The sequence below is a fragment of the Solanum lycopersicum genome, chromosome 2 (assembly GCF_036512215.1).
Source record: "Solanum lycopersicum chromosome 2, SLM_r2.1".
NCBI classification, from domain to species: Eukaryota; Viridiplantae; Streptophyta; class Magnoliopsida; order Solanales; family Solanaceae; genus Solanum; species Solanum lycopersicum.
Window position 1 is genome coordinate 61178625 of NC_090801.1, and position 11846 is coordinate 61190470.

Below are 11846 nucleotides of genomic sequence, written 5' to 3' on the forward strand. Positions count from 1 at the left end.
TTAATCGTTGAATTAAATTCATTTGATTTAATTTATTGATTAGTATTACCTAAACATGGAGAGTTACACAAGTTTTTGAGGGGGAATTTTGAAATATAAGTGGAAGAGGTAATACATTGCGAAGTTCTAGTGGAATGATTTGTAATTTTTTTAAAAAATTAATTCAAATCAATTATTTCAAATTATTGCCTTAATAGAAAAGCTCAATAATTAATTCTGTGGTAAATACATTACCCTTTTTTCTATCACTAAGAACCCTATAAGTTTTTCCTTTCTAGAAGAAAAAAGATTTATACTCTCTTCTCTTTTTTAGATTTGGAAGAAATCTTTATAAGTAGAAATTTTTTAAACCTAGAAAGGAAATTAGTTTTATATAAAATAATTACCTACGATATGTGGAAAAATTGTAGAACTGAAATCAAATTTGCTTTAAGATAGCCTATGCTTTTAAAGATAATTTTTCAGTTAATTTTCAACATATTTTATATGTAATACGTATTTGTGATTGTTGTCTATATTCATGTAAGATCTATGATTTTGAAACATCTTTATTGTATATGCTATTTTCTAACACTATTTTTATACATATAAAAGATAATTTTTACTTTGTGATATATCTAGTTTCTGGTTAAGGGGCTAATTCCCTACTCCACGTACGCCTCCACCAATGCCTCGCCACCCTCTACCAAAAAGTAAAAATATGAGTTGATTGTTAAAAAAATATTTGATGTATTCTTTGTTATATGTGAAGTTTGAAAAAGAAACAAGTCACATTGATATATAGTGTACGTTACATTATCAGTGTCGAGGCATGAGTAATGGCTACTATGACTAAGGGCCCGTTTAGATGGGCTTAATAAAAGTAGCTTTAAAAAAGTATTTTTAAAAATGCTGAAACTTATTTTTAAAATAAGCAGTTATGTGTTTGGATAAAAGTGCTGAAGTTGTTATGTCAAACGTGAAAAGGGAAAAATGGAAGAAAGAAATGTTAGGGTTATATGGGTAATTTGGAGATTGTATAAAAATATTAAGCACAAAAAGATAAAAATGTGGTCAAGCTAAAAAAAAAAAGCACCCCTACCCCAACTTTTAACTTTTCACTTAAAATAAGTTTTTTTTAACTTAAAATAAACTGTTTTGAGTATTGCCAAACAGCTAAATAAGTCAAAAACCAGCTTTTAAGTCAGTTTGATCAGCTTTGAAGCTGAGCCAAACAGGCTCTAAATGACTCATTATTAAACCTCTAAAATTTCATCTTTATTTCTGTTAAACAACTCAATGTTGTATGTATCCATCACAAATTTATTCTACAATAGTTACTAAGTGATCAAAACATTCAGTTGTATTACTTAGTTTTTGTTTTGTTTTGGTTTAAAATACTTGCCATGGTTTACTTTTTGAAAGTTTAATTATCTTTATAAATTTTAACTAAAATATTAAGGATACTACATTCCCTCACCATATTGATACGAAAAGAAATACCACGTTATATATACTTCATAAAACTTAAAATATCTAAATTATAACTTAATATATCAATCCTTTAAAAAAATAATTTTGATTTATGATTAATTAAAATATCAATCCCTTATTGCATCTTAGATAAAAGGTGCAAGTAACCTAGATCTATCTAAATATCACAATACCCAAAATTGATATTTTCTTTTTTACTTTAATATTCCTTCCCTTTCAAATTAATTTAATTATTAACATATTTCACACCATTTAAAAAAGAAAAAAGAGGATTGAAATATAAATTGAATATAATTTTTTTATTTTTATCTTTAATAATTATTATTAAATTTATAATTAAAATAACTAAATAATAATTAATAACTAATTACAATACTAACTAATTAAGGATAAAATTGAAAGAACATTCTAAAAATAGTCTTGAAAATTGAACAATTATGTTAATTTGAAAATTTGAACTTATGCAAGTTATTTCTAATAAATCGAACAAACAATATAAAAAATAATGTAAGCATGACTAAAACAAATACTATTAATACATTTTATTTTGTATTAAGCTTATACACTCTATCAAACAATCGCTTAAATATAAAATGGAAGAAGTATTATTATTATTTTTGTAAAAAGAGAAAAAAAGAAGATCACATGGGAGCATGTGTGAATAATAATAAGGTCGTTGGTAAACGATGTTGTACGGTGGATATAGTACGGTTGCGACCCACAAAGTCACACGTTCCATTATTATTATGTTTACTTAATGTATAAAATAATTGTATTATTTTAATAAGTACATTACATATATGATTGGTAGGCACATCATCAAATAAAAAAGTCGTATATATGTGCACGTAAGTCAATAACGTATCTGACTTGTCTAATAAAAAATTACTACACTACTTCTTATACTCTTTCCATGGCCTATTTTCTTTGTTTTGTTTCTTAGGTACAAAACTTTTACTCAATATTGCACTCATCCATGAACTTCTGTTTTATCACAATTATGCACTCAATTAATGGAAAAACCATCCAATATATATATATATAATAGGGAAAAAGGATACATATATCTCTGAATTATCGTAGATGATATGCAGATATCCTTCGTCATTCTTTTGGGACATTGGTGTCTCTGTCGTTCATAAATTAGAGCATATGTGCCCTTCACTCTAACGAAGGGACAGGGGTACCAATGTCCCCAAAGTATGACAGCAGTGGCACAAATGTCCCAAAAATATGACGATAGAGACATCAATGTCTCAAAAATATGATGGTAGGGGGGCATCAATGTCCCAAAAGTATGACGAAGGATATTTGCATACCATTTACAATAGTTCGGGGTATATCTGTCCTTTTTCCCTATATAATATATAAAATTGATTAATTCCATCCATTGTTTTGTTACGACATCGATCAATTTATGTTTTTCTCGGTTAGTAAATCTTCTCGTATTCACCTGGAGCTTCGACATGAAAGACTTGTCAAATTTTTTTTAAAAAAAAAAATCAAATTTTTCACTATGATTTAAGATTATGTAGACATTAACACTTTGTTTGGATCATTGTTACCCATTGTTTCATAATGTATTGTATTGTATTGTACTGTATTGTATGGTAGATACAATGTTTGGCTAGACTGTATTGTTTGTTGTTGTTTAATAACATTTTAATTGTTTGGTTTGATCAAATCGTACTATATTGTAATTTATAAATTTAATTAAATATCCTAAATTATTTTAGAGTAGTATGTTTGATTTGATTTAAATAATTAAGATAAAGGGTAAAATAGTATTTTGAAATATCATCTTGGAAAAATACATTAAGTAACAATGGGAACACACCAAATTGGTTGTTCCCTAAAACAGGGGTTTTCATTGTTACGTAACAACAAAATTTAACAATACAATACAATATATTTTAAAGAACAATCAAAATAAACATTAGGTATAGTAACGATACAATATAATGAATAACAATAATCCAAACATAGTGTAAAGTTCAATTAGGGATCAAGAGTTAAATAAAACTACTAAAGAGAGTAATATAAACCAAATGTTGAACAACATCAAAGTTGCTTAATTTAGAATCATTAGAGATAATTTTGACGTTAAATACCTCATTCATATATACGTTCACATTTAAGTATATATTTTGGATATTCAACTGTGTTCTAATGTCAATTAATTCCGTTTACTATTCTTGTGGTTGTGTGATATACCACATCAATTTAATTTAATTTTTAATCCGTGCTTTGTGTTTTCAGACCATATTAAAAAGTCGATGAATTCAGTTCCTCAAAGACCATTATATTCAAAACAAATCTTATAGTCAGCCCATATGATGTTGCTAGGAAGGAGGGATTTAATTTGCTGTATTTTCTTTCAAATAAAATACAATTGGCCCCATTGCTAGCTGTTATACCATCATTTTATGAGTCCAACTATTGGGGAAAAAAAAGAAAAAGAGTGAACTCTTCCTGACTATTATAAAAAATAAATACTCCATTCGTTCAAAAATTAAATAAGTGATTAGCTTTTTTAGAGCGTTTCAAAATAAATAGTGTTTTTAGAATTTTAAAAAGGATATGATTTTATTCTTTTGAAATTATTTTTATTTCAATACAAAAATAAATATAACGTATTTAAACTAAACAGTGAGACAGGAGACAAGAAACCATCTTGAAGGAGGTGAAGTCAAATGAAGACGTCTTTGAAGTTTGAACATATGAAATCAAATCCTTTTGTTCTTTTAAAAGTCATTTGGTTTCTTCAAAAAATCTCCAACATGAATGCACCGAGATCATGGAGGACATAAAGGATTTGACCCAAGCAAAGATAAATACTCATAATATATCGGGATTATAACTTTATTATTTATTAGAGACTTCTAAGATTTTTATAATTGACAACCAATTCTACTCTATATATTATAAAAATATTGATCGTATAAATAAATTTTGATTTTCGTTTAAAATAATAAATCTAACTTCCGATTTGACGGAGATGATATGTATTTTTTGGATCTAAGAATTTTTACACTATCAATTTAATTTAACTCGAAATAACAGATCGTTGTTGATGCTAATTACCATAAGTTTGTTACCACAACTTGACTTTTGCTGAATTAACAGAAAATTTGACATGTTTTATTTGAATTCTCCTTAAATTGTATCTTTATCTAAATTGCTTATTGTTTTACTTCTTGTATTATTTTTATAAGCTGGCAACCTCTCAAATAACATAAGATAATGGAGATTCAATGGCATGATAAATGATCAGAGAATCAAAAGGAAGTTACACTGAAGTTTCTACAAGGTTCAAAAGTTTCAAACCAATCCAAATGGAACAAACTTTTACGTGTCAAACTATTATAGCCTGATTTTATTGACTACTCAACAATGAATAAAAAAGTACGATTATTCTTTTCTTGAGTTCTTGGATCTTGCCAACCTTTTTGAACCTTAATTTCCTTCTCTCTCTTTTTTTTTTTTTGATTTTTTATCAACTTACGAAAAAGCAGAAGAGAAAAAGAAAATAAAAACATTTACATCGAAATAATTAATTCAATCCGAAGATGATTTTAATTAAGCAATCACATAGTACATTGCATTCATTTTTGTTCGTATAACCAAAATCAGAATAAAAGAATGAAAATAACGTTTTTTTTCTCCTATACTCTTTCCTCCACGGTAATAATACAAAGAAAAAAGATATGAACATGTAAATTCATTCCAATTTCATCCCCTAATGTCCTAACAAATTTTTTAAAAAAATGAATGAAGAAAGACTACAATAGCAAATTTTACAAAACAAAATAATATTTTATTTAATTAGTTCCCTGGGAAACTACTAGTGTTATTATTATTGCTTGAGGGACCGGACATGGGACTGTTGCCGTTGTTCGGATGAGAACCACCGATGATGGAGGAGATGGCAGCCGCAAGGGCGGCGGTGAAGTTAGGATCGGCGGTGATAGCAGCCGTGGCGGCGGAGAGTGTGTCATGAGAAATTGATGGGTGGTGATGATGAATGTTTTCCTGAGAAATTTGTAAACCCGAAAATTTCGATTGGTTATACAAAGGCTGCCCCAAAACGTGAGGCATTTGTGGTGCTGACATTGAAGCGGCGAAATTCGGGTGATTTAGCCCAGCTGGTAAAGGGAATTGGAATTGAGGATTTGCTTGGTTGATTCTTTGATGATAATTAGGCAATGCTGCGTTTGGATTTTGGGCTGTGAGGTCTAATGTGACAGTAGGAAATGGGGCTGAAGCTGAAATAGTTGCCATGTTTGATGAACATGGAAGCATTGCTCTTGCTAGGAAATTTGTATTCATTAGCCCATCAGCACTTGGCATGGAACCAGAGAGCAACATGTTTGCTGCTGCAGATGTTGTAGATGCCATAGCCATGGCTGCTGGTGGTAATGGGTGGTTGTGTGTACCTTCGTATGTTGTTATTAAGATCGACCTGTCCTCCGCACACCTTTGCACCTGAATAATTATGTCATGTAACTCGTAAATTTTTTTATACTGACCGTGTATATTTAAAAGTTGGATATATTTGAGTAGATGAGTACCTGTTTTCGGACTGGACAACCAACAGCCATAGTGCAACGATAATAAGCACGTGGACATGGATTGCCTTTTGCCATTTTCTGACCATATTTTCTCCACTGGCAACCATCACTAATCTGCGAATTTATATTACAAATGATTAATTTTTAATTTTGATGCTAAAATTGTTAAATAGTACTATTAATGATTGATATTTTAGGTAACGTACCATGGGAGCTTCTGATCGGGCACGAACGGAGACACGAGCTTTCCTCATGGTTGCTTCTGTTGACTGTTCAACAGGCTTTGATGATGAAGTCATCAATTTAGGGGCCTTGTTTGGAGCCCAACTCTCAGATTCTGGGCTTTCTTCGCGGTTAATTGCCTTATCCCTTGACACTAATTCCATGTTGTTCCGAGGTGATCCAGAGAGTGTTCTTTCTTCCGATGAAGAGCGAGAATGAGATGGTTCGTCCATTGGGTCAACTTTGGAACCACTAGGGCCTAGCTCCATGAATTGTCTTGGAACTATGGTCCCATTATTCGCTTTTTTCTTTTCTTCATCAGAATTTGCGCCAACAACCTAAGGAAATAAAAAAATTGTTAACGATATACATCGGATTTAGAGCTTAAATGAAAAAGTCATCGAATAACAGATTGATAAAATTAAATTACATACTCAATTATTCAGAATTACTAGTATTTTTTTCAGGTGTTTTTGATGAAGTACCTCATGGGGATGTGTATTTTCAGTTCTTGAATTAAGTTGTTGTTGCATGAGTGTAACAAGATGCATCTGAAGTGCAGAATAACTGTTGCTAACTTGAGTAAGCATCCCTTTTAAACGTTGATTTTCGGAATTCATCCGTTCAAGCTCAACTTGCAATTGTGCCAACTGCTATTTATACATTCAGATATAAGTCAATTACAAAATCAAAATACATTTAACAAAATTATTTTTTTTTCTTTTTTATTTTACAATAAACTATTTAATAAAGTAAATAGTCAAATTAATTACCTGAATTTTAGCTCGTTTCTCCTCAAGTACTTCCGATGAAACCCCATCATCTACCGTTGACTGATCACTTCCCGCGTTTGCAATCACAAGTTGCAAACCAGTCTACAAAATTGAATAACATACAATTATTATCAATTGAAAATATTCACGTCATACGTCGAAATATAGAGACAGATCCAAAATTTAAACTCTACGTCGATAAACAACGAAACTTACATTTACAACACACTGATCATCAGTTCTGATAGAATTATCGGTCTGAGAATTTTCCTTCTTTACAATAGGCTTTTTATCGGCGAAAAAGTCGACTTCATTAACGATGCTACGTTTCTCATCGGAGGAGGAAAACATTTCAGCAGCGTTAAATTTAGGACTTAAATTAAAACCAAAAACAGGCTTGTTCTTGAAGAAACCAGCTCTATCAGAATTAGAAGAAGAAGTTTCAAGGGTAAGACCCCATCCTTTGTCCATAAAAAAAATAAAAGTTGGAAGATCAAAAGGTAGAGATAGAAATATGATAAATTGAAGAGTCTAAGAAGTTTTTAGCAGATGCAATGGACGCTGCTATAAAAAGACTTTGAGATGAGTAGCTTCCGCGAAGGTTACGTAAACCAAGAAAACTACTAATTCTACCCTTTTAACCTTTTTTTTAAAAAAAAAATTAAAAATTTATCCTTCCAAAAATTGTCACTATTACTGTTTAGACACTCAAACATTTTATATTTATTATTATTATATACTTTAGTGCAACTTTTCGAAATTCTCCTACCATACATATAAATTACTTTAATCATTATTAAAAAAAAGATCTAGTTAAATTTTACAAAAAATTTAGGAAAATAATAAAATATTTTCAATTGATCCTAAATTAAAGTTAATTATATGTATGTCAAAATAGTTTAAAATATATCATGTGAAAATTTTAAATTAAAATATTTATGTGATCCTTTTTTAATCGGGGGAAAGTATATGTTTATTCAAATATTATTTGATTATTTTTTTTTATATTAATATTAAGAAATCATAAATAAGAAGATTATTTTTTAATTTATCTCTTCAATTTTTTTTGAAAATTTCACAAACAATTGTGAATACTAAAAATTAATTTCAAGTGTAATATAGAAATTAATTAAAATGTTCTTGATTTATTAAGATAATGAACTAATATTATACGGATGAATTTTTTTTCTTATATACAAAAATATGAGGAAAAAATGTGACATGAAAATATAAAAGAAAAAGAAAAGGTAAAAAAGTGTTGTCAAAAGTGGTAAAAATGAAGGGAACGTAAGGTGGTGCGTCATTGTATGGGTGACAGGTGTCAATAAGTGGGTCCCAAAAAGTGAGGAAAAAGCGGTATGAGGGAGTTTTCGTCTCAAAGGGTCAAGACTGAGTTTGACTCGTTCTTATAAAAAGTAAAGAAAAAGAAGAAATCCACCGCCCCGAACGATGCGGCGCGTCCCACGTGATCAAAAGAAAAATACCATTATTAAAGTCAACGGATTTGACGAACAAAATTTTCGGGTCACACTCACGACTGGGTAATCCCATTTTTTATTTTTATATTAATTACTTGTATTTAAAATTCATTTTACTTAAATTCTTTAGTTAAAAGTTTTTTATAACCACGTAGATAACGTGATATGTTATAGCTGTCAAGATTAAACACTCGTCTTAGCTACTGATATATAATTTTGCAATATCTTTTTAGAAAAACATTAGCTACAAAGTAATTTAACTGGTAAATAAAATGAATTGAAAAAAGTAAATTTATTTTATTTTTATCAATTAATTAAAATAAATAAACAGTATGATTTAAGTGATTTGATCTGATGGAAGCATATATTAACTAATTATTATACATTTTATTAGATGCTAATAAATTTTGACCTAATTATTTTTTATCGCGAATTTGATTCCCGAACATGTATCAAAGCAATTGTGATGTAATAGGGAAATAATTAAATATTGCACAAATAAATTCTTTTTCTTAACTAAATTATGGAAAACACCAAAATAATTCAATGTTCTTTTAGATAAAAATTTCAGCAATATACTTAAGTTTAAAATTTTTATTTTATCAATGAAGATGTCTGTTATTATCAGACATTCGGGTCGGATTTTTTCTTAGTGAAAATTAGGCAGAATATTAAATGTTTAGCTTATATTAAGTATTATAATTATATTTTAAGAAAATTATAATCAGTGCATACAGTTTTCTTAATTATTGTTATTCATCTGATTTGTATAATCTACAATTTGTATAATTTATTTTTTAATTATATATTCAGATATTTGTATATGTACTCATTCTAGCTATTTTTATATGATTTATATAAAATTCATAATAAATTATCATTCATATATATATATTTGACTTTTATTTGCACAAAATATTTCTCTAAATGAAATTATACGTTAAAATTTTCTGAGCCTGCTATTTTAAGATTCGTTTAATCGTAAAAAATCTTGAATGTTTTTTTTTTTTTGAAGTTTTACATGCATGGAGTTCACTTTTATTTTTGGCTGGACAACACAAAATATCTTTAATTTTGGTCAATAACTTTTAAATTTTATCTTTTTTGAAGTTCTATTTTATCTTTTGTCAAAGAAGAAGAGAAAATAAGATTTAAGAATGCTTGTGTGTGGAACGTAGTCGTGTATAACTGCGATATAAGATTTTTTAGGAAACACGTTGTCTACGTTAAAAAAAAACTAAAAACTATCTTTGATTTTTGTGTTTTTATTTATTATTTTTAACATATCAAAATAAAATTACGTATTTTTTTTACATATCGTATTAATTACTATCATTAATGACTTATTTTTCAAATTAATTATTAATACTTCATATTGTAATGAGCAGCAATTAATAGATATAATATGCTAAGATAATCATGTTAATTAATAATTATTATTTTCTTAATATTTATATAAAATTATTAAAAAAATATAACGTTTTAGAAATAAAAGTGAACCAAATAGAGTAGATCTAAAAATAGGAAAAATATAGCACACCAAATTAAACATGTTACCATCCCTAGGGAGGGAGAGGGACCATCTGTTGACTCTTTAAGATGCGTTTGGTGGGAAGGATTAAGTGCCTATTTCCAAATATAATAAAGTAAAATTTAAAATTAAAGTAATTTTCTCTTTAGTATTTAAATTCATATTAACTTTTTTGTTTCACAAATTCACAATTATGAAAATATTTAGCGTTTTGAAAAATAAGATGGATATCTTTTATCGTAGAGTGTGTTTGGTACGAAGAAAAAATATTTTCTAAAAAATGTTTTCCAATTTTTTAATGTTTGATTGGGACAAAAGTTTTAAAAAATGTTTTTCAAATCAACTCATTTCCTTAAAACTAAGGAAAATGACTTCCCTTCAAAAATTAAGGAAAACATTTTCCAAAGTTCTCCTCCCATTTTAAATTATATTTTTTTGGGAAAAACATCAATTTTAAAAAAAAAATTTCATTTTAAAAATATTTTCAACTTTAAATTTTTATTATAAACTCCTACCTCCCCCTTGCCAGCCCCCCTACCCACACCCTACCAGCCCCCCCCCCCCAACCCCAACCCCAACCACCAAAAAATTAATTTTGCTTTTTCAAAAATACTATCAACTTCAAATTTTTATTTTTTCACTCCTACCCCCTCTCCCTGCCCCCACCCCACTACTCCCCACCACCCCAAAAAAATTATTTTTTAAAAACTATTTTCAATTTCATAAATTATTTTCTACTCTAGTAAAAATAAAAGATGTTCCTCAAAAATATTTTTCATCCATAAATTAAACACTAAAAATCATTTTCGAAAAATATTTTCTACTCACCAACCAAATAAGAAAATATAAATCCAAATTCTACTTATTTTTCAGAAAAATATTTTCCTTCGTACCGAAAACACTCATAATCTTAAAATTATATAACCTGATTTTGGCAATCTATTAATCAATTATGTGCAGTTACATTGTGCAGTCTTATTTCAATTGATAATTAAGCTAATTAATGATACATTAAATCGAGTTTAAAGTCAATGAGTAGTGGGCTACTTGATGAAAGTAGCCCCCTACATATTAACACCTCTTAATACTCTCCCTGTTTAGTTCTTTCCCTAATTCTTACCAGTTGTTGACTTTCATTAACATCTCTAATTTGATCTCTTCTCTATGTTAATAATTACTTGTTCATTTTTTATTTATTTATAATTTTTCTTAATTATTTTTCTAATTTAACAAATAAAAAAAAGTAATTCTTTTATCTATTATATCCTTAATTAATTATTTTTAAAAAGATAAAATTTCTTAAAAATCTGAAATTACATTTTATCCACTTTATAATTAATAGGGTTAAAATAGTAAATTCACTATGTCAAAAAATTATTTTCTTAATAAATATGTCAAAAATTATTATTATACTATTATTTCATAAAAATAAAATGCCCCAAAAGGTACTTAATTGCTAAGGTTGATATGTTATAACGAGAACTCGTTTGATAAAAAATTAATATATAACTAATTTTAATATTAATTTTTGTATTAGCTTATTTCATGTTTGATTAGAATAAAATCACAAAATAACTTGTATTGGAATTATAATGTTATTTATAATCAACATTCAAAGTGAATAATAATCATAAAGAACAAGAAAAGTTTTGAAGTATGAAAATGAAAAGGAACAAGGAAAATAAGACATGAGTACATCCCTTAATAAATAAGAAATGAAATAAACATTTTATTATATTATCGTGATTATTACGGTATTAATTTCATTTTACTTGATTCATATTGATAGTTTGACAAC

At 27.9% G+C, this 11846-nt stretch overlaps 1 protein-coding gene across 2 annotated transcripts; it reads right to left on the reverse strand.

Annotated features, from left to right (window-relative positions):
• Positions 1-5087: 5087 nt before the first annotated feature.
• WRKY6 (WRKY transcription factor 6) lies at positions 5088-7607 on the reverse strand. 2 transcript variants are annotated; one of them, NM_001365763.1, is made up of 6 exons: positions 7256-7607; positions 7040-7141; positions 6752-6916; positions 6251-6604; positions 6045-6158; positions 5088-5958 (listed from the first exon to the last, which is right to left on the reverse strand). In NM_001365763.1, exons 1-6 carry the CDS (start codon positions 7508-7510, stop codon positions 5299-5301), a joined length of 1650 nt encoding a protein of 549 aa, NP_001352692.1. In that variant the 5' UTR covers positions 7511-7607; the 3' UTR covers positions 5088-5298. The 2 variants fall into 2 exon arrangements, with proteins under 2 accessions (NP_001352692.1, NP_001352691.1); NM_001365762.1 differs by having other exon boundaries at positions 6752-6919.
• Positions 7608-11846: the final 4239 nt, after the last annotated feature.